Source organism: Hyaena hyaena, unplaced genomic scaffold (genome assembly GCF_003009895.1).
Source record: "Hyaena hyaena isolate Hyena2069 unplaced genomic scaffold, ASM300989v1 scaffold_36, whole genome shotgun sequence".
NCBI classification, from domain to species: domain Eukaryota; kingdom Metazoa; phylum Chordata; class Mammalia; order Carnivora; family Hyaenidae; genus Hyaena; species Hyaena hyaena.
The window spans coordinates 5572998-5597296 of record NW_024080668.1 but is presented as its reverse complement, the minus strand read 5'-3'; the positions used below and the strand labels follow the sequence as shown (position 1 = coordinate 5597296).

The 24299-nt window shown below is 41.2% G+C and overlaps 1 protein-coding gene across 1 annotated transcript; it reads right to left on the bottom strand.

Annotated features, from left to right (window-relative positions):
• Positions 1 to 11088: 11088 nt before the first annotated feature.
• REXO2 (RNA exonuclease 2) lies at positions 11089 to 21688 on the bottom strand. Its single transcript, XM_039229228.1, has 7 exons — positions 21484 to 21688; positions 20285 to 20368; positions 17025 to 17102; positions 16299 to 16410; positions 14917 to 15025; positions 13472 to 13525; positions 11089 to 11535 (listed from the first exon to the last, which is right to left on the bottom strand). Exons 1-7 carry the CDS (start codon positions 21628 to 21630, stop codon positions 11406 to 11408), a joined length of 714 nt encoding a protein of 237 aa, XP_039085159.1. The 5' UTR covers positions 21631 to 21688; the 3' UTR covers positions 11089 to 11405.
• Between the last annotated feature and the right edge of the window lie 2611 nt (positions 21689 to 24299).

Below are 24299 nucleotides of genomic sequence, written 5' to 3'. Positions count from 1 at the left end.
AGAAAGGAACATAGAAGAACTACAAAAAACAACCAAAAAACAACAAAATGGTAAAAAATTCATATCTATCAATCATTACTTTATTTATTTATTTTTTTTTAATATTTTTATTTATTTCTAGGAGAGAGAGAGAGAGAGAGACAGTGTGAGCAGGGGAGGGTCAGAGAGAGAGGGAGTCACAGACTGAAACAGGCTGCAGGCTCCGAGCTGGCAGTCAGCACAGAGCCCGACGCGGGGCTCGAACCCACGAACCGCGAGATCGTGACCTAAGGGAAAGTCGGACGCTTAACCGACTAAGCCACCCAGGCGCCCCTATCAATCATTACTTTAAATGTAAATGAGCTCAATGCTACAATCAAAAGACATGGAATAACTGAACAGATTTTTAAAATAACCCATTTATATGCTGCACAAAAAAGACTCATTTAAGTCCTACAGACACACAGACACTGAAAATGAATGGGTGGGAAAAGATATCCCATGCAAACAAAAGGGGTGGGGGCGGCAGAGACCAGTGTAGCAATACTTACATCAGACAAAATAGACTTTAAAACAAAAACTGTAACAAGAGACAAAGAAGAGCAGGACATAGTGATAAAGGGATATAACAATTATAAATATTTATGCACCCAACATAGAGACACCTAAAAATATCAAACAAAAATTAACAGACATAAAGGAAGAAATTGACAGCAAAACAACTATAGGATAGAATTTTATATATCACTTATATCAGTGTATAGGTCATCCAGGCAGAAAATCAACAAGAAAACAGTGGCTTTGAATAACATATCAGACTAGACGGACTTAGAAGAGATACATAAAGAACATTCCAACTGAAACAGAATACACACTCCTTTCAAGGCCACATGAAACATTCTCCAGGTCATATATGTTAGACCACAAAACAAGTCTCAATAAATTTAAGATTGAAACTGTATCAAGTATCTTTCCCAACCAACATAGTATGAAACTAGAAATCAATTGCAAAGAAAAAAACTAGAAAAAACATAAACACATGGGGTTAAACAACATACTAAACAAATAATGGGTCAATGAGGCAATTAAAAAAAAAAATCAAAACACGAAGACAATGGTCCAAAATCTTTGGGACAGTGAGAGCAGTTCTAAGAGAGAAATATATAGTGATACAGGTCTACCTCAAGCAACAAGAAAAAGCTCCAATAACAAGCTAACCTCATACCTAGGAACTAGAAAAGAATAAAACCCATAGTAGAAGGAAGGAAACAAGAAGGATTAGAGCAGAAACAAATGAAATAAAGACAATAAAATTAGAAAAAAAATCAGTGAAGCCATGAGCTAGTTTTTTGTAAAGAGAAACAAATTTGATAAGCTTTTAGCCAGATCCATCAACAAAAAAGGACTCAAATAAAATCAGAAAAAAACGTGTATACTCAAATGCAGACATATAAAGAATTAGAAGAGAAAATGACAAAAAATTATGTATCAACAAATTGGACAAATTTCTAGAAATATACACTCTTCCAGAACTGAATCAAGAAGGGAAACAGAAAACCTGCACAGACTGATTACTAGTAACAAAATGGGATTGGTAATCAAAAACTCCCAACAAACAAAAGTCAGGTCCATATGGTTTCATAGGTGAGTTCTACAAACACTTAAAGAGCTAATTCCTATTCTTCTCAAACTATTCCGAGAAATAGAAGAGGAAGAAAAACTTCTAAATTCATCCCCGTCAGGCCAGCACTACTCTGATACCAAAACCACACAAAGACGCTGCAAAAAAAAAGAAAACTATCGGTTAATATCCCTGATGAACATGGATACAAAAAATCAGCACACCATATTCAACAATATATTAAAAAGATCATTCACCACAACCAATCTGGATTTATTCCAGGATGCAAGAGTGGCTCTAATTTTGCAAATCCATGCGATACATCACATTAACAAGAAGGATACAAACCACAAGACCACTTCAACAGATGCAGAAAAAGCTTTTGACAAAATATAACATCTGTTCATGATAATGATATTCTCAAGAAAGTGGACTTAGAGGAAATATGACTTAACAAAGGCCACAGATGGAAAAAATCCACATCTTAACATCATACTCAATGGTGAAAAACTGAAAGTTTTTCCTCTAAGATCAGGAACAAGACAAGGATGTCCACTCTCCCTACTTTCATTCAATAGTGAACTGTAAGACCTAGCTGCAGCAATGAGACAAGAAGAAGAAATAAAAGGCATCCAAACTGGTAAGGAGGAAGTAAAATCGTCACTACTGAGGGCAGATGACATGATCACACATAGAAACTCTAAAGACCCCAATAAAAAAAACTATCCAAACAAATTCACTAAAGTTGCCAGATACAAAATTAATATACAGAAATCTCTTACATTTCTATACACTAATAACAAAGTAACAGAAAGAGGAACTTAAAAAACAATCCCATTTACTTTTGCACAACACACACACACACATAACCTAGGAATAAATTTAACCAAGAAGGTCAAAGACCTACAGTCTGAAAACTCTAAGACTCTGAAGTAAGAGATTGAAGACAACAAGCATGGAAAGATATACCATGCTCATGGATTGGAAAAATTAACATCATTAAAATGTCCCACTACCCAAAGCAATCTACAGATTCAATGCAATCCCTATCAAAATACCCATACCATTTTTCACAGAAGTAGAATAATCCCAAAATTTGTATGAAACCACAAAAGACCTTGAACAGCCAGAACAATCTTGAAAGAGAAGAAAGCTGGAGGTAGCACAATCTCAGATTTAAAGATATACTGCTAAGCTATACTAATCAAAATAGTTTAGTACTGTCACAAAAAAATAACAGATCAGGGGCGCCTGGGTGTCTCAGTTGGTTAAGCATCTGACTTTGGCTCAGGTCATGATCTCAAGGTTCCTGAGTTCGAGCACCATGTCGGGCTCTATGCAGACAGCTCAGAGCCTGGAGCCTGCTTCACGTTCTGTGTCTCCTTCTGTCTCTGCCTCTTCCCCCTCAGACTCTGCCTCTCTCTCTCTCTCAAAAATAAACAATAAAAAATAAATAAAAGATCAATGGAACAGGACTGAGTATAGAAATAAGCCCACAATCCTATGGTCATACGAAGCAAAAATATACAAGAGGGAAAAGACAGTCCTTTCAAAAACTGGTATTGGGACAGTTTACATGCAAAAGAATGAAACTTGAGCACTTTCTTCCATCATCACAAAAGTAAAACTTAAAATGAATTAAAGACCTAAATGGGAGACCTGAAACCGTACAACTCCTAAAAGAAATCAAGGGCAGTCGTCTCTTGGACATCAGCCTTAGCAAAATACTTATGGATAAGTCTCCTCAGGCAAGTGAAACAAAAGCAAAAACATGAGGACTACACCAAAAGAAAAAGCTTTAGCACAGGAAAGGAAATGAACACTAAAACAAAAAGGCAGACTACTGAATGGGAGAAGATATTTGCAAATGATACAATCAATAATGGGTTAATATCCAAAATATATCAAGAATTTAGGGGCGCCTTGGTGGCTTAGTCGGTTAAGCGTCCGACTTTCACTGAGGTCATGATCTCGCGGTTCGTGGGTTCGAGTCCCACATCGGGCTCTGTGCTGACTGCCAGCTCAGAGCCTGGAGCCTGTTTCAGTCTGTGACTCCCTCTCTCTCTGACCTTCCCCTGCTCACACTGTCTCTCTCTCTCTCTCCTAGAAATAAATAAAAACATTAAAAAATAAAATAAAATATATGTATCAAGAATTTATACAACTCAACACCAAAAAAAGAAAAAAATCAAATTAAAACATTAACAGAACACTTCAACATACATGTTTCCATAGAAGACATTAAGGTGGCCAAGAGACACATGAAAAGATGCTCAACATCACTCACCATCAGGAAAATGCAAACCAAAATCATAAAAAGACACCACCTTACACCTGTCAGAGTGGCTAGCATCCAGAAGACAAGAAATAATAAGTGTTGGTGAGAATGTAGAGAAAAGGGAATCCTCAGGCAGTGTTGGTGGGAACGCAAATTGGTACAACCACTGTGGAAAATGAACAGAGGTTCCTCAAAAAATTAAAAAGAATACCATATGATCCAGGTATCCTGATGGATCCCAAAGAAAACACCCCCCAAAAAAAGAAACACTAATTTGAAAAGATACATGATCCTTATGTTTACTGTCACATTGTTTACAACAGCCAAGACAAGGAACCAGCCCAAGTGTCCAATGATAGATGATAGATGAGTGAATACAGAAGATGCGGTTTATATATCCACAATGGAATATTACTTAGCCATAAAAAAAAGAGAGATCTTGCCATTTCCAACAACATGGATGGAACTAGAGTGTATTGTGCTAAGTGACATAGGTTAGAGAAAGATAAATACCATCTGATTTCACTTATATTTGGAATCTAAAAAAAATAGACCAAAAAAAAAAAAAGACTCTTAAATACAGTAAATACAGAGAACAGATGGTTGTCAGAGGGGAGTGGGGTGGAATGGAATGGACAAAGGGGATTAGGAGGTATAAACTTCCAGTTATAGAGTAAGAGAGCCAGGAAGATGAAAAGCACAGCACAGGGAATTTAGTGGATAATATTGTAACGACCTTGTGTGGGGGCAGAGGGTAGCTATATTTACACTGAAGTCACTATGCCGTATGCCTGACTCTCTAGCGTAACATTCTGTGTCATCCATACTTCATAAGTAAACAGCACAATCAAAATCTTTGGAAAATATATTAAGTAAAACTAAACTTTATTCATAAAATTGTCATTTTCTCACTATCAACTAAATAAGATCTAATTTAATTCTCCACAACTATGGAGGTATGCCCTCACATTTATGTAGTAGAAGCTATATATTTTCAGAGAAAAAAATCCCAAAGCACGAACCATTCTCCCACCTAATTTTAGAACCACTTTTATCAATGATCTGTAACAGTGCATTTCCGAGGGGCTTTCAGGAGATCAGTATTTAAAAGCATTTGTCACACTTTTCTCAAAAACCAGTGTTAATCATAGGAAACACCTATATTCTTCAAACTTAAACTAGATTTGGGTTTTATTTCAACTGAAATTAGTTTTTAAAATTTTGAGGCTTTATCTGAAACTCAAATAATTTTAAAACTCGTACCTGTCCCCACACATCTTCAGAAAGCCAGTGTCTGATCAAAGACTTTATAGCTAAAGGTCACACGAAAACAGTTTCAGAATCTCAAAACTGGACAAACAAAATTTCAAATAACTGAAGCATTCACAACATTCTGAGAACCACCTGGAAAGACTGTACAAGATCAAGAAGGGAACGAAACACATGGACAACGCACCTTGCTTTGATGCTCTGATCATTAACCCATCACACAATTTCACCTGAGCTAAACCACAGCAAGTCTTTTTGCCTATCTTCCAATTCCTTTCATTTATAGCTGTCAAAAAAAAAAAAAAAAAAAAAGAATTATTTGGGTAGTATACAATGTAACTTCTCTCTCTCTCTCCTCTCTTCCAGGAGCACTTTGGACAGATGTCCCACACACAAATACACCAGTGATTCCCAAACTCCAATCTGGGAACCGATACAGGGCCAAGATGAAAACGGGGTGCTTTTTAATCAATCTGAAGTGCAATGAAAATAAGGACAGAACTGGATTTCTCACAGAGCTAAATGTATTCCATTTAAAGTACCTGTCCCTTATCCTGAGAGTACATACCTTTGTTATATTTTAAAATGACTTTTCTTTTATGAAATGATGGATGATAGAAGATGGTATTTTTAACATCCTTATCTGGCAAAATAAAAGTTGGCAATCTCTAGAGAGAGTTAAGAATAACTTAATATTCTTGCTGTTTATAAAACCAAAACTGTGGAAAACAAATACTGACAGTCTGAGGGGGAAAAAAATAAGGTTTCCTAGTACCAGCAGGCCCTGAAGCATGTAATGCCATTTCTGGAGCATGTAATGCCAGACATTTCTGGAAGCTTCTATTTAACACATAGCTCAAACAGGAGCTCCCTTTGTCCCTATTCCCTTCTAGGGATGGCTAGGAATTCCCTTCACCATGTCTCCAACATTTGTCCTACTTTTCTTCTGAAATTGCTTTCTACTAGTTGTTAAATGTGAACATAAAATGATGGGGCTATCCTATCGACATATCTCACAAAGCACGCGCAGGACAGAGTAAGGTAGAAGGTAGAATAAGGCACTTTAGAGGCCCGAAAAGAGTACAGATGAGTGTAGAAGGAAAATGAATGACCTGGGCAGAAAAAGTTCAACCAAGGGAGAATCCGAGTATTTACTGGATAGAGTCTCTAATTTAACAGTGAATTCTACTGCCCAGGAGAGAGAGCTGAGGAGGCAGAATGAAAGGTGGAAAAGGTTTCCCACAGAAGCAAAACAGGCTTGGACGCCAGGACAGCCTCCATGATTGCACAGGACATCCAGCGAGCTCAGAAAGCAGAAGCATCTCTCCCCCACCTCGTGTGGCGGGAAGACGGCTGCATGCTCCTAAAGGGTATTTGTTAAATTTCCTTTGTCTGCAAATAACAACAGCCTTCCCTTCTAGCACTTGGAGGCAGACCTAAGAGAAAGCAGCTCCCTAAACTGCCCACTTCCTGGCATTTCAAATCGGGAAACAAGTTGTTCTTCCCAAGGGCACAAGTAAGCGTCCCCAAGTTCAGCTCCTCCAGGCCGGTTTTCATTTACACATTCGTCCCAAGACAGGATCATTCTGAAAATGGGTTGTGTCAACGTATGTGTGTGGTTAAACATAGCTAAAATTTACCATTTTTGCCACAAGTGTAGAGAGTTCAGTGCTATTAAGTACAGCTGACCCTTGAACAACACATGTCCACTTATACTGAAATGAATATGCTGGAAAACTTTGGGAGATTTGTGACAATTTAAAATAACTCACAGGTGAACTGCATGGCCTAGAAATATGAAAAAAAGAAAATTAAGAAAGCAATGCCTGGGTGGCTCAGTTGGTTAAGCGTCCAACTTCAGCTCAGGTCATGATCTCCTGGTTCATGGGTTTGAGCCCCGCGTCGGGCTCTGTGCTGACAGCCAGCTCAGAGCCCAGAACCTTTCTCAGATTCTGTGTCTCCCTCTCTCTCTGACTCTCCCCTGCTTACGCTGCCTCTCTCTCTGTCTCTCTCTCTCTCAGAAAGAAATAAAAAATTAAAAAAAAATTTTTTTAAAGAAAAATTTAAGGAAAAGTTAGGTATGTCACAAATGCATAAAATATACATACGGTTTTCATCATTTAAAATATATAAAATATATACAAATTCATTATAAAAAGAAACTTTATCAAAACTTACTTATAGGTTGCACAGAGCACCATGGTTGTACGAATGTATTAAATCATAATTGCATAAAACTGCACTACTGTACTAATTTCGCAGCCATCTTTGCCATCGCGGTGAGCTCAAGCGTTGCGAGTATCCACCTAGAATGCTGTGTGCCGCTCATCACCCCTGCAGGAGTATTACTGCAGCGAAGCGATCTCTAGAAATTCTATTCGTAAAGTTGTGGGGCAGTAAAGAGTTCTGTGCAGATTCTGGCTGTGCCGGGGTTGGGGGAGGAGGGGGATTGGCGGCCCTGAGCCCCCTGTTGTTTGAGGGTCAATTGTACATTCATACTGTTATGCAGCCGAAACTGTGCAACTTCTCGTGGGTCCCCAAAGATTCTACAGGCTGTTGACGGAAGCATTCCATTTGCACAAGAATGTGTTTTTGCTCCACACACCCCAGGCTTCCCATTTTCAAGGGCTTATTGCTAAACGAGAAACTCTTGTTTTCTGTACCATGGAACACCAGTGGTATTACCAACCCATGTGCAAAACCAAACGGGTTAAATTATCCTGGAGGCCAAGTCAAGTCTGAGGTCAGGTGCACTCCACATGACAGGTCAGTTATGAAAGCAGCTGTTGTATCTGCCTGCATTCTAGCAGAATGAAGATTTGTAAATCCCTTCTTTTTGGCAGCCTTTTAAACATATACATATCAACAACTTTATTGAGATCTCTGACACTCAACAATTGTATTTTAAGGGGTACATCTTAGTATTTTCATATATACGTATACATTGTGAAAAAACCACCATCAAGCTAAATAAATAGCCATACACAGTTACCCTTGTGTGTGTCGAGGAGATTGAAAATTTCAAGTATTCCTCTACTCAGTACAAAATACTCAACTAGGGAGAAACTCTTCATTTACTTTACCACCATGGCAATGGTATAAATCAGGAGCCACATAAAACTAAAAGGCTTTGTTCACACAACCAAAACTCAATACTCACAACACACGTATGGCACACATCACAGTATACAGCATCAGTTTTTGCCTCATCAAAACAGCTTTGGTTTCATCCGTCTGCTACAAATGGCGTATCGTAACAACCAATTTTCCACTGTCCCTGCTGCTTATTAATTTTTCAAGATGCAAACACCCGAGCGCACCTAAGACTTCCGTGCACTATCACAAGGCAATCCATATGTCAAAATTTATTGAATGACAAAGTTGCACTTGAACATTACAACGAGCTACTCTTATGTTTTTCTTTTAGGCTTACATATCTGAGAACACCACTTCTGCCAAAGGACACTATCAATATCCCTATGAATTTGTTGGCTGGTTTATTGATAGAGATCTATTGTTTTGTAAATGAGGAAGCACAGGTGACTCAGGCACCATTCTTCCTCCACCTGCCACACCTTGGGCTCTGGTCTTATCTCCTAAGGCTAACACTGGGGGAAAAAAGGTGTCTTTCTTACACATACACTCCCTCTAATGGCAAGATTACCATGAGCACTCAAGGAATGTTGACTGGAGACTATCATCACTGTACTAATTCATCCACCTTAGGAGTTTAATGCAGGGGATATATACCTGAATAATCCTAAGAATATCGCTTGCAGGGTGATTATAGCACAGTCAGAGGAACCACCAAATGAAAAGCCCTCAGGACCACCGGAGCAGCAAACTCTGCTAAACAAACACACTGATCATTCTTAAGGCTGTAGTTATATTTAAACCAATTTGCATGGCAGTTCATTTCACAGATATTACTTCAAAGCTTCAGGAATCCCCTGTGAAATCAGTTACCAGCACTACAAATTTAAATTTTTTTCCCCTAAAGCCGACTAATAAATAATGAACTAATCGCTGAACCATCACGCAGACCTGCATCAGACCAGATTTGCTCATCTCACAGGCTGCCAATTATTTTGCTAACACTTAACATGTACTCGCTCCATTAGGAGACACTGTGACACTATGGAGATACAGAACAGAGGATTCACTCAGTGAGCAGGGTTCATTTATGTGATGGAAGATTTTAAATGAACACCAGGAGTTAAAATTCTTGAGAAAGCCAAACAGTAGGGCTCAAGCCGTTAGCCTGCTTCCTATGAACCTTGCTCAAGCCCGGTGTTTACATACCTTCTCTTGCGCTACAATTCATAACACTCCTGAGAGCCGAGTGAGGACAAATCTTGCCAAACTTCAGCCGGAACGCGAAGATGAGGCAAGGTCACAGTGGTAGTGAGGCAATCTTCAGCAGCATACAGTCAGCCATAGGTCATCTGGGTGAACACCGATGTAAAGTGAAGCCCCAGCCACCACAGCTCATCAGTCACAGCACCACTTCCCAGGGCTCTTGGACTCAACGGTCCATCTTCACTCTCTCTGCCTTAGCTATCACACCACGGTCTGTGTACCGAGCACCGTGCCCAGAACAATAAGAGAAGTATTTCATTCTAACATTATTCTTTGAGTTAGGTACCATCGTTCTCATTTTATAAATAAAAAAATTAAGGCTTAGAGAAATGAGCCTGGCAGGCTCAGGGCGAAGCCAGAGTTTCATTCAAGAACCCTGTCTTCAACTATCATACGATCCTGTCTTCCGAACCACGGAGGTCAGCCCATGAGCTAAAAAACCCATGCTGCTCCAGACCACAGGGAGAACACTGGTCAGAAAAGCCAGCAGACTTAGGTTTTAATCAGCTTACACTTATGAATTTGAGAATTAATTTATTCATTTGGAAAAAGTTACACTAAAGGCTTTCTCCACTCATGAGGTTGCTGCAAAGCTCAAACAACTTAGCAAATAGAACTGTGATAATTCTGCTCTACAGTCTGGTGATTTCTGTATGTGCCGCTCTCACACACTAGGATCACACTGCTATGTTCATATAAAAGCCATGACGGACTTAGAAATGCAATTAGAGGCCGCCCTGGAAAGTCTTTCGGTGCAGTGGTTCTCTAGGTCAGGCAGAAGTCACCTGTGGGCCTTTCCCGATTCTGATTTCTTCTCTTAAGAGGAATTTGTCAGAATGAGTTGTGTTCTACAGAGGATTCTGAAACACCTTCTGGCTATGGATTCACCTTAGCATTGTGCTGTAAAGTATGCAAATTCAGAGTTAGCATATTCAGACTGAAATCCTTTCTCAAATAAAAGACATACTGCCCACGAGACCTAGGGCAGCCACCTTTCTACAACACCTGCAGTGCTGCCTTACACAGTGTCTGTTCAATAAACCTTAGTTATTGCTTACAGCATCCCTGTGGGACTACTGACTTGAATTTCTTGGATGCAGTTAAAAGTAGCTATTCCAGGGGTGCCTGGGTGGCTCAGTCGCTTAAGCGTCCGATTTCCGCTCAGGTCACGATCTCTGGTTCGTGGGTTCGAGCCCCACGTTGGGTGTCGGGCTCTGTGCTGACAGCTAGCTCAGAGCCTGGAGCCTGTTTCAGATTCTGTGTCTTACTCTCTCTCTGACCCTCCCCTGCTCATGCTGTCTCTCTCAGAAATAAACAAAACATTAAAAAAAATTTTTTTTAAGTAGCTATTCCAGAGCTCTTGTTAGTTTGGTAACCGTAACAATGAAATTTGCTTCTCTGGATCTATCTCCAGTTATTCTATTCTGGATGTATGAACCAAGACAGAACAGATTGGCTTCCTGTTTAACATAAGAGAGTTAATCCATCCTTAACGTCATTACAATTTAAACACTGGCCATACCACTCAGAAAACCACATTTTCCGGTAATCAAACTACGAAAGAATAGATGGTACAAAAAGGTTTGCATTTCAATAGAACTAGCTTTATTATATTATTATTATTTTAAACAAAAAAAATGGTCTAAAAGCAAATGCAGATTATGGATCAAGGGATGGACATGACCTGGTACTTACAAAGGAGCTGCTGTGTCATAAATGAAAACAGAATGTTAGGGAAACATAAGATCTCAGGTGCTGTCTGTTTGGATAACCTGGAGACGCAAGTTAACTGAAAGAAGGTGCTGTGCCAGCCGTCAGCAGGAACTGAGAACAAAGCGAAAGGAAACCACCAGCAGTTGCTTTTCTGGAGAACTATGTGCCGGCAGCACGGAATGGGCATCAACTCACGGTCTTCTCATTTTCCCCATTTTCTATGATTTTCCTCTTCTTCTCATCTGTTTTCTTCTTGAAGATGTTATTCCGGTAAAACTGAAGCTCTTTGATGCTTTCGCTAATGTCATCCAGCGCCCTACGAGCAAACACATCACGCTGAACTGAAATGTCCAGAGGAAATGAGCAATGGACTCAAGGACTTAAGAACAACAGGCACTACTGTAAAGGCCACTATTTGACATCATTAAGAAGGGGAACATTTTAATAAAGCAAATGTAAGAGTTTTGTTTAAAAAAATTTTTTTGATTAAAAATGTTTTTTTCTAAAATATATCAAATTATAAAGCCTCCCAAACCGCCCTAGAAGATGGTGAAGGGTTCCATTGGAAAAAAGAGCTCTGGGGTCAAGTAAGCTTAGAAAAAACTAGGTCAAATATTCCTCGTCTGAACCACTTTGCAAAGCATTTAATGCACCAACACGTACTGTGAATTTCCAAGGGGAGGCTGCACTGCGCACACAGCATTTCTAAAACCTAATCAACCACATTTGTGGAACACTCGTTAACAGCTCATGGAACAAATCTGGGGAACACTGTGCAATACTTAACGACAACCCTACACAAAACATATACTGACATGCGCAAACATAACTCATGACTCAGCCATCATACACATCGATCACCAGACAGCACCTAAGCATAAAAGAAGATCTACTTCCTCTCTAGTGAAGATTTATGCTATAACCAGGGGGCAGCCTGACTCCATCTAAGAGCCTGTCTTCTCCAACACGCTGTTTCTCATCTGTTGCAGTGTGAGAAATCAGGTGACGAGATTATCAGAACAGTGTGCAGGTCAGTAAACCCTGACTGACAAACCAAGGGCCTCTTCTAGAGCATAAACTGCATGGACGTTAGAGCAGGAGTTTTACGACGGTTATTGTGTCTGAGGTAAGAGTTTTGCTTTCTTCCCGGGTCTTGGATATACGGTGGAGAGCAGAAACCATCAAAAATACAGCCTCTGGCTAAACCCATGTTGTGTACATCTTATCCACAACACTTAAATCCATAAAAGATCTTGAAACCCAAAGTACTTTTATGACTCGCTATGTGGCAAAACCTGGTTAATCTAGATAGGAGGCTATTTATACTCGTTAGTTAGGCTATTTGGTGCGGATTCCCATATGTTTTGCTGCAGAAGTATCCATGTGTTTGATCGTGGGATACTTCCTCCGACCTTGGTAGGCATGTTATAGAATAGTAAACATTACAGATACACTATTACCTTTCCAAAGCTTGAAAAATTCTGAAGTCTGAAAGACATCAAAGCCTATTTCAGATAAGGTAATCTAAACCCATGTGATTGTGCTGTAGTCCATGTAATCCCTCTCCCCAGGAAAACACTGGAATGCCAGACTCTTTAGAGCAGGGGCTTGGTCCTTCTGTTTGCCTAACTATGTGTGGCACAGAGTGGGGACTCCATAAATGAATGAACAAAAAGCTACCCTTAGAAGACAGCTGCTAAATCCCCCATCAAGCTTGATGTTCCTCCTGAATGATGATAAAATTTTTTAAAAAATTGTTTTTAAATAGCCAGTACAGGACACTAAACAAACAAGATCTTTACATTTCTTGTGTTTCTGTGCCTAAGTTTATAGACATAAAATAAAGGATCTGAAAAACTAAAAAGTGTCAAAGTTAGGCTGTTAATACAACTGTCCACAAAGTGTTCTAATTAATTTCAAACAGCTACAAGTTCATGCTCTTGCTGAGAGGAATGTTAATACTGCTCATTACTAGAATGATAACAAACGGTTTGATCATACCTACAAACTAAGCTATCCAAAGGCTTTAAAACTGCAGTAAAGACAGAAGATGCTACGTATCTCAGAATGGAAATACGAGAATCCTGACCAGAACTGCAGACAATCTTAGCAAAAGAAAGTTGTCTTTATGCTGATAGACCTTTATTTTCCCTCCAAGACAACAACAGCAGAGAACAGACATTATTGTAGGCAGTCAGGAGTTCGAGAGTTATGTGCTTGTCAGCCAAGCTCTTGGAAGGACCCAAACTCACCTGTGGGAAGCAGCCTTCTTTGGTGCAAATTCATATTCTTCTGGATACCAGCGTCTATACACAGCAAAAATGGAACTCTCAAAGGAAACTGTCTCAAATATACTGGATAATTACCTCCTTCAAGCAATTATTAACATGGGAAAAGGCATTTGGCTCAACTATCAAGTTGCCTCCTTGCCCGGGACTCTCTCTTTCACCCACTCTTCACCCTAGGTGTTCTCTGTAGGCAAGCTCGTCGGTGGCTGAGAGTCCCAGATTCACACTATCCCAGCCCTCCCTCATGGGTCTTGGACAGCCAGCCACCTGCTGGGACATCACCTATAAATCCCTCAGATAACTTCTACTCAACATATATAAAACCACACTATCCTCAAGGCCTCCCTTCTCCCATCCACTAAATCTGCTTTTCCTCCTGTCTTCCCCTTTATCTTTGCACAGCTCCATCATCTGCCTAACTGTCCAAACCAGAAAGAAACACTAGAATTGCTTTACAGCTCTTCCTTTCCCCAGTCCTGGGTTCGTTCAAAACCGCACCAAGTGACGTTCTCAAGTATCTATCTCCACACCCTTCTCTGCCACCCAAATGCCATTTCCCTAGCTCATTCTCCTCTCGCCAAGATGAGGCAAAAGTCTCCTTTCTGATCTCCCTCTTTTCTTGTCACCTTCTAATCAGAATGATCTAATCAATATCACTCATCCCTCTACTTTAACTTTTTAAAGGAACCCATCCCTTACAATGTGAGCCATCTTGGCAAGGCACACAAGTCCTTTGCAATTGGGCCTCACGTCCCACCTTTTCCAATCCTCACGCTTTGCGCTCCAGCATTAATTAACTATTTGTAACGTCTCACATATATTTTGCCCATATCTTCCTGTGCCCCTATTTCTTCATCCTTCTGCCCATTCTACAGAATCCTCCCACCTCACTTACACGCCTGGAAAATGTCCACTCTTCTTTAGTACCAGCTTAAAAGCTATTTCCTATGCAAAGCTTTCCCCGACTTCCGATTCCTCAATCCAGCACATTTTGGGGCTCCTTCCTCCCATCTCCTTGATATTCTATATGCACGTTTCCATGACAGGAGTCATCACAGAGTATATTTGGAGGGTGTGTGCTTTACACATCTGTCACCCCACGAGATCCTAAACAATTTAAAGGCTTTTCATCTGTGTGTTCCTAGCACACAGGCCAACGCGTGGCACAAAATGGGTGCTTGACACATTTTTTCGACTAATGAAATTTATACAGAAGATTTCTGACATTGTTTCTCGCAATTCTCACCAGTCCAGAATCAATTAAGGAACTGTCCCAGCGAGAGAGGGATGAAGTTGCACACCCACCTGGCACCCTCAAGGTCTACAGTTCTCTTCAATTACTTTCCACAAGTTCTCAATTAAAACATGCTAAATGGGGCAATTCAATGGATCCTAAATATAGCCCTTACCTGCACAGTTCTTTAACAGTGCTCACATCAATTATTCTATAATGAAGATGTTTCATGAACTGGGGCATGTATTTGTCAAGAAACTTCTTATCTGCATGAACTGAATTTCCTAGAAAGACACGAAGCATACCGCATCTGTGTATTTCTAGCAATATACAACAGGATATAAAAATTCAATAACTGTTTTTGAAATGAAGATGATTTTTGTTTTTTTAATTCACACAATTCCTAAAAGCATCTCAAAATCACTAAATCAGGTTTGAGTGCATGTGATTAGGTTACAAGTGCAGGTTTCTGAGTACTTAGTCGAGCTCAAGGTAAATTTATTAACGGCCTCTCTCCGGACAAAAGGATAAATCTAACATTCCGCATACTTAATACACCAATCTATTTGTTATTTTTTTTGGATCATACGAGATGTGCGAATTTCCTCCCGTGTCATGAAATCCACACTACTAACACTAAAAACTGAATCACATTAAGCAAATAAACCTTTATTCATATTCCGATTTTAACAAATCATATCCATATTCATGTTTCCATACAGTAATTTATATTAAAAACACTAAATTTTAAATAAGTACTTAAAAACAGACACCAACGACACTGGTTAGAGGGAGATTACATATACAACATATGCTCTCGTACTTAATGTCAAAACTTTTTAATAAAATTTAAAGAAAGTGTAAGTTATCACACCGATTTACATATACAAATGGAAATACATCTCCACAGACCATTAACTTTCCTCTGACAATGGCAGTCCTTTCAAAAATCCTAGAACTGGCCTGGTCTCTTTAAAAAGTCAAGGTTACATGGGGTGGGGGGTGGGGGGAAACAGGTAAACTCGCGCATGAGTCTTGTTTGAGTCCTGGTTCAAAAATGATTAGACACTTTCCACGTGGACTAGATATCAAATGATGTTACTGAATTATTTTTAATTACCTTCAACGTGATAATGACACTGTGCTACCTAAGAAAATGTCCTCATTCTTCGGAAGCGCTTAATGAAGTACTTAGAAATGAGGCGTCAGAATGCCTGCAATTTACTTTCAAATGTCCAAACCATACATGGCACAAGGTTAACCATCACTAAAATCCAACTTTCCTGCACATATGAAATTTTCCATAATAAAAATATGAGGGAAAATTTTATTGAGTAAGTCTGTGTATCCCAGGTCTCATGTTGGGTTTCAAGGGCATTTTTCCAATACTCATGTTATAACGAACTCGAGGAAAACAGAACACAAAATTAAGGTGTATACTCTGAATCAGGGTATGTGGAAGGCATGATGGTCTTAGCGGGTCTTTTTGGAACCGCAGTCTCTTGAACTACCACAACGGAAGACTATCTACGAGATATACATAGGATTGGATTTTACCTGCAAGTGGACAGAGCCCCGGAGGAGTCTGCTGTCGTACAAAGGACAGAAATTCATACTCTGCCTGCTGCAATGTCATTGTACTCTCCTTCACTGCCTTGGTTAGACCAGACTGCAAGAGAGAATCCCCAGCCCCCACCAGAAACACATCAAGTCAGTTTTCAAAGGCATCCAGAAATGAAACTTCACTTCTAAAATGGGCAAATATAACCACAGATGGACTATTCGTAAAGCTCAAGTTCAAAGTGAAACTGCCATCCTTGCACTGATTTTTTTTTTTTTTTTCTTAAAGAATCCAGGTCAAAAAGGCTATGTTCCTGATTGTTAATAGCTTTTCCACACAGTCAGAAAAGACGGTGCTCAAAGTCCGAGGACAGCAGCTCTGGGAAGAGACAATTACGAACAGGAGAGCAGCATTCCCTCTTTTCTGAAAGTTGATGTCTAACCTTATCCAAAAGACTGACTTGAGCAATACTTGACAATCCGCAATGCGTTCGCGACAGACTGAATGCAGGAGAGGAAAAGAGAGAACATTCAGGAGAAGATGATCTCGAGAGGTCCCAAAGATGACAGGTAAACAAGCAAGTGGTCTCCCAGGCTTGCCAAGCAATCTTCCTCTAACCCTTTTTAAAATGCCATCCAACGATGGCATAGGATTCAGATGTGGGAGCAACACGCTTGTCACTGATCCCCAAAGCAGCACTCCTGTTATTTTGGTAATGTTACCTTCCCATGATGCTCCTTACACCAATCTGACATGCTGTCCAGTAACTCATCTGGCTGTTTTATAATCAGGTTAGGACCCTGTGGATGGGAAAAGCCATTAGTCATCCAGAATCAACAGGGACAATAACCTTGGTGTCTGAGGGCAAGTTTCACCTACTGTGAGGATTAAATATATAGACAGCGGAGAAAGAGATGAGGGCCCTTTGTTATCTCTGTAAGTGGTCCTCATTCATTCCAGCACTGTTTATGATGGGGAAAAGGGATGAACACACACGCGCGCACACACCCCTCTGAAAAGTGAAATGCTTAAGAAGAAGATACTAGTTGTCTATCAAGGGTCAGCAAACCCAGCCCTAGCCTTTGGCTTTTTTTTTTTTTTAAGCCAGAGAGCTAAGAATGATTTTTTTTTTTAATACTGTAAAGAGTTGTAAAACATGGGGCGCCTGGGTGGCTCCATCGGTTAAGTGTCCGACTTCGGCTCAGGTCATGATCTCACAGTTCGTGAATTTGAGCCCCGCATTGGGCTCTGTGCTGACAGCTAGCTCAGAGCCTGGAACCTGCTTTGGGTTCTGTGTCTCCCTCTCTCTCTCTCTCTCTGACCCTCTCCTGCTCACGCAGTCTCTCTCTGTCTCTCTCTCTCAGAAACAAATAAAACATTAAAAAAAATTTAAGAGTTGCAAAATAAAGAAACATGTGACAGGTAGGTGGCACTCGGAGCCTAAAATATTTACTATTCAGTCTTTTTTTAAAAAGCTGGCCAACCTTTAATTAGGAGTTCATTTTGGAAAGTGTCCATACTGCCAAGAGAAAGAAGCAAATTGCACAACAGTATATGTGCGCATGTGATCTCATCTACACTGGATAATAAATAAATAAAAACACACACATTTGTATATGCATACAAAGTATCAAGAGAGTACACAGCCTTTGGGGAGCAGGATGTAGCAGCAGAGCAGGGCAAAAAAACGAAAAGCTGACTACACACACACTTTGGATAAAGGCACACTGTTTAATTTTAATGCTATTTTTATATCAAAAAGTTAAAAGGTAACTGGTAACATGGTGGGGAGGGGGGAGGACAGTGGCCCTCAAATTCTCCGTTCCATTTACCAGAACATTCAACCTCAGTGTCTCAGGCAGAGTCCCAGCAATAACTGCAGCCTGACCTGTGGCTTTCAAACTTGCCCTCCTGGCCTTCCTTTCTCCTGCACGAGGGAGATAACAGACCGGCCCCCTTCCCAAAAAGGGCTGTTCCACAGGATAAAAAAATTACCGATATCAAAGTTCTTGAACTTTTTGGAAGAAAAGTACTCTATGAATCCCGGGTATTATTACTACTAAGGTGGTAAAAGTAGTTTGCAATCACAGAGAGAAAAGGCTAGAATGTGACTGATTTGACATCTTACAACTAACAAGGACTTTCAGCCAAACAAGAAAATTGGTAAAGGCCATCTCCAAGCAGCAAAAAATCCGCTGATTACATATCTTAAAACACACATAACAAAACAAATAAACAAAAAAAGCCCTTATACTGTTAAAAAAAAAAAAAAAAGGAAAAACCAAAAAGCCTAAAACAAACAAAAAACAATTCTAACAAACTCTGCTGGGAAAAGCAAACTATTAATCTAGTTTGCTAATCTAACTTATTTCTAGGGCCCGGCTGGCACACTGCAGGTGATGCAGAAAAATTTTCAGGGTAGGATGTTTGTTCTTCTACCAGCATAAAACTTTTTCCCCAGACTCATATACAAGAATAAAACATATTTTCCACAGAAATGACATTGAAGTGCCAACAGCCCGTAAGCTTTTTTTTTTCTTTTTTTTACATTTTTATCCTCATCTGACTGAGTCTATTTACAAACGCCACACTCATCTGCAGCTGTGTGAATACAGGCCCAAATTTCCTCCAGGGTACGTATTAACTAACTGGTCCATTAAACTGTCAGTATTTCACATTATATCAACAGGCTAAGGGAAAAACTCTGCTTCGGCCAAGGGTAAGGAGGGCTGACAAAATAAAGACACTTCTCTTCACTATTCATCTGCAGTAAATTCCAAGCGACAAAAAAAAAAAAAAAAAAAAGAAAAAAAACCAACCAAACCCAAAACACAGAACTGTATTTATATAAAGTTAAAAAAAAAAATAAGAGCTAGTTGTTATGATGAGAAACACAAAGTCTCATGATTCTCCTCCAGCTGATGTATCAAGAGGTGCTCCAGGATGGATGCCTGGTACTCCACAAAAGTAGCAATTCATCTCGAAATGCCTTCTCCCATCTCTTATCTACCAAGACAAGTAGAGGTCTTACTGAAGACTGCTGAAATTTATCAAATGTCAGTAGCACATCACTGCTACCCTCCAGGAACAGATTTTAATGGGACCGCCTTGTCTGCAAACATCCCTACTGCATTGCTAAAGTTTCTTACTGCCTCTGAAACTGCTGACAATATGAGACCGGGGGTCAATTCAAGACCACGGATTTCACCGTCTACCAATCAAAGGCTCTCCCCCACACCTTCTTAAATGCTTCACAAGGGGCCAAAGGGCAACAGGTGTGTTGTTTTGCTTAATGTGTCAGTGAAATGCAGCATGTTAAAGCCTTAATTATGCCCAATATATCAACAGAATACTCCGGTTCTGCATCACCAGGAATTCTAAAATCTTAATACAGATCTAGGCAATCACACATCCTAGTGGAGAAGGCAGAAACTGGACATTGAGACTCAAGTTAAAATCAAGGTGATGATATAAAGATGTCAGTGTTGGCATGAGTCACCAATCCTGATGAGACCACAGCTGGCTGGCTGGTTGGTTACAAGTTCTTTACTTAAATTGCCTGGGTGAAATTCCTGGCTTCCCCAATAACAAGCCAGGTGGCCTCGGGCAAATCACCCAAGATGTCTGCCAAAATATCCCCCTCTAGAAAATGAGTGTAACCACCTACCTCACAGTCGCCGTGAGGACTGAGAGTGCTTATGTGTAAAGCACTTAGAACTGTGCGCGGCACACAGTAGGGGCTCAGTAAACGAGAGCATTTATGTTTGTCATTTGGGGCACGGATTATTGAGAAGTAACTAGGTTGTTAGATAGTCTACTTTGGTTCTAGAACCAACCCTTCCCATGACTTAGCACATTACTTTGGAACTTAACCTATACGGGCCTCAGGTTTCCTACTTTTTGCATAAAGAGATGGGGGAAAAACGACTTAGATTTCCAATACACTCTAAGTAGTATGATTGTATTACACGGCATCACCTACTTCAGCCAAAATGTTGAGATCAGAGTCAGTTATCAGACAGGCCATCTCAATAATCTGGTCCTTCTCAATGTCCAATCCTGTCATCTGCAATCAAAAGTGAACATGTAACACACACACAACCATCTCACTATTTTACCCAATAATATTTAACTGGAATTCCCCCAAGCATATTCCATTTATCTCCCACAGCCAGGATAAAAAGAGACAATGATGCTTCCCAGGCAAGCCCTCCAGGCACTAAACGTGAGTCATTTATTCAATAAATATTTACCAAGGGCCTGCTATATGTCAGGCACCCCAGTTCTACTGTAGGACAGATGCAAAGTCAGCAAAATCGAGTGCTGACACCATTCAATTTGGTTAAGAGTTAAACAACTCACATCACTACACCTCTGCAGCTTACAAAGTTTTCCTATTAATTACACCTCTTGCTCTTGACCACGATCTAATGGAGACAGCACGGTTATTACCACCACCAGCCCCCATTTCATATGTAAGAAAACTCAGGTTCAACGGAGGAGTCCTCGGCCTGGGTTTGGAAACCCTAAAGGGATCAGAAGTAGGTTCTAGTCCCAACTCAGAACCTAACAGCATGACCTTGAAAGGAGACGACTTCGCTCTCTGGGCCTCAGTTTTCTCGCTTATGGAACGAGAGGTAAGGCTGAGTCATCTCCGGAGTCCCGTCCAGCTCGAACCACCTAGGGTCCCGTAAGGCTGCGGAAGGGGAGTCTGGAGTCTGGCACAGCCGCTGCCCCAACACGGCTATCGCAAGTATCAAATGAACTAATGTCAGCGAAGGAGCTTGGTGAAGTATGACAGCAGGTGTCTAGTTACCTGTCCCGGGGGAAGTCCCTGCCCCACCCCCCCCCCCCCCCCCGCCCCGGTGACCCTAAGCCCAGAGGGACCAAAGCGTAAGGGAGGTCCACACCCGAGCGGAGTTCAAGGGGATGGGGGGTGGTTGGTGCAGCCATATGGATGACTCTAACCTTTTGAAAAGAAGCCCCGCAAGTCCACCACAGTCCCACACAGCCGCAGGAGTCCAGCCTGCCGACCTGCCCCGCGCAGCCCGCAGCCCGGCGGCGCTCACCTGCCACACCTGAGACCCAGAGACCGGCCGCGGGCCGCGGGCCGGCTCAGCTACTCCGTCTACGCGCCGATCCCCACTCGCCCGCCCTCACCCTCCCGCCGACCGCACTCACCTCCAGGTCCACCCAAACCATCCGCTGAGCCATGCTCTCCCCTGCCGCCATGGCTGCGCCACCTTCGCGGACACCCCGCGCCCCGAACTGCCCGCGACTCCCACCCACACCTCGCAACAGCCTGGAGCCCAGGGAGCCGCCTAGCATCACCCGGCACGAGCCGCCACGGCCCCAACCTCTCAGCCGGCGCTGGCGCAGGCGCGATGGTCGCTAAACGTCGCAAACCCGCGGGGAGGCGCAGCAGCGAAAACCACAAGTCCCAGCATGCAGTGCGCCGGCTCGCCGTGAGCCGCCCGGCTTAGCTGCCGAATGGGACGATGGTATTTGGAGTCTCGCCTGCGGTTCCGACCGATTTCCCCACCCCCGCCACGTGTTTTCGGATGTTACTGGACGCGCATGTTTTTCAGAACTAAGTTTATTCGTTCCACAGAGTTATTTCCTGAGTTTGGATTAGTTGCGAACCGCCTAGTTAAGAAAGAAATCTCTTACTTTGGCCAAAGGAGATATGGTTCTCTATTTACATAGATACTTTTTCAAATATATCTTTCCCCTTTTTGCCTCTCCCGCTCCCACCCCCAATTTTTTTTACTTACCTGCCCCTTCACTCCAGGCTGGGTATTTTTTCTGTTTGATGTAATGCAGCAGGGCGGTGCATTTGGCCATTTTTAGGCCAGAAGGCCAAGTCCACTATCAAATCCTTTAGAAATCCTCGAGATCTTGTACGAAGGATCACTTAGCACGTATTAGGTGTTCAATAAGCCTTTCCCTCGTTGGCAGAGGGTCTCTCCTTATTCCTTGTGAAGGGAGGTGGTCTGTGTTTCAGTGCAGCTGCGGGGTATCAGTGCTGATGAAGACGTCCTGCTGCACTCTTACAAGGCCCTCCAAGTTTAAATCTTGTCCTTTTATAACAAATCTGCAGCAAATTAAAATGAACTAAAAACGGCTCTGCCTGCTCTATAATCTGCTTTGGTTTTGATCCAAGTATCTGTAATCTCCTCTGGGCATAGCTATAGTCATCATTTCCAGGAGCAAAGATGGTCACCAACAGGACCTTTCCACCCCGTACTGTCAAATTGCAGGAGTCCTTTAAATCTTGGCTGGACAGTATCAAATTCATGTGCAGAGTGCAACGTTGTCGCAAACATTGGCCTCAGCCTGGAATTATACCGTCTATATTTTTTTCTGAAAGCCGAATTGACACTAATTACAGTTTGTGGTCCATCGTGTAGTAATTCGTACCTGGTGGGCTGGTTTGGTGAGAGAGAAACTTCGTTGCCTAATCAGAGCTGTAAAGTTATGTAGTGTTCTGGATGCCGCCTTCAGCTCCTTTGGTGTACCCAACCCCCACCTGCCAGGGCACATAGAAACAAAATTGTGTGCACAGATTGTATACTTATAAAGATTTATATTGTGCACAATGTGTATATATTATAACCTTATTGCCTGATGAGTCACATTGTTTCCCTGTAGCTTTTTATTCATTTGTAACCTACCGTATAAGAGTCTACATTTCTTCCTTTTCTTCCCCCTCAGTTTCTTTTTAAATGTTTTGTTTATTTTTAGGAGAGAGAGAGAGAGAGCGTGAGCAGGGGAGGGTCAGAGAGAGAGGGAGTCACAGACTGAAACAGGCTCCAGGCTCTGAGCTGGCAGTCAGCACAGAGCCCGACGCGGGGCTCGAACCCACGAACCGCGAGATCATGACCTAAGCGAAAGTCGGACGCTTAACCGACTAAGCCACCCAGGCGCCCCTCTTCCACCTCAGTTTTTAACTTGATTCATAGAAAGTAGAATCAGTTGACGTACAGAAACTTTTATCAATTGGGCTTTTAATCATCCTTCTAAAGTATTATTATTTCTTTAAACTTTCACAGAACATCTTTTGTTTTCAAAATTACCTGGATCATTGTTCAATTTTATTAGAAATTACAACTTAGAAGGCAGAGAAGGACAAATATCATATGTTTGCACGTATAGGAGGATTAGGAGGAACTTGACGGAGGAACAAGGGGGAGAAGAAGGGCGGAAATGGTGGGGGAAAGGGAGAGAGGCAAACCATGAGAGACTCTTGAATGCTGACAAAAACTGAGGACTGATGGATGTTGGGGGGGGGAAGGGGGGATGGGCATGGAGGAGGGCACTTTGGGGATGAGCACTGAGTGTTATGTGGAAACTAATTTGACAATAAACTATTTGTAAAAAAAAAAAAGAAAAAGAAATTACAACTTAGAAAATGCTGCTTCCGTATGAGAAATTATATTCTGAAAATTTTTGACCTTAATTTTAAAATAATATGTAGTTAAAATTATGTGTGGACATTTTTGAAACTTCAGTTTTTGTAGTAATGTACTTTATAACAAGAAAGACACATTTTAGGTGAATGGTGCTATAATGTAAGGAGACTTAATAGCTTATTGGGATTTATGTACATTGGTGATCTTAAAGATTAACATCCCAAAGCAAGCGCTCCAAATTCACAAACCACACCATGTAAATAAGCAGGACAGACACAAGAACATGGGACCCGAAAATCTGAAGGCAGCCTCATCCCATTCTGGACTCATTTATTTCTCTTTTCCACACCATTCTGCTCAGAGACTTCGCTTTTTCAGTTCTATTTGGATCCTATAAGAACTGCTTTTGTTAACTAACAACAAGGTTATAGTACTAAGAAATCTTGTTCTCTGATATCATAGACTATGATAAACTTTGCTGTGTGAGGTCCTTTTAGTTACAATAGAACATCTCTTCTCACTTAAAGCATCGGAGGCCATGTGAGCCGTGACACAGAAAAGCCTCAACTTCCACCCCAGGGGCAG

Excerpts from the sequence above, each read along its gene's own strand:
- REXO2 (XM_039229228.1), bottom strand. The coding sequence starts at position 21,630 with ATGCTAGGCGGCTCCCTGGGCTCCAGGCTGTTGCGAGGTGTGGGTGGG. Across the intron at positions 16,411-17,024 it reads GTAAGGAGCATCATGGGAAG|TCTGGTCTAACCAAGGCAGT; the intron begins GTAACATTACCA and ends TCTCTCTTGCAG. Across the intron at positions 11,536-13,471 it reads AAGAAGGCTGCTTCCCACAG|GGCGCTGGATGACATTAGCG; the intron begins GTGAGTTTGGGT and ends GTTTGCTCGTAG.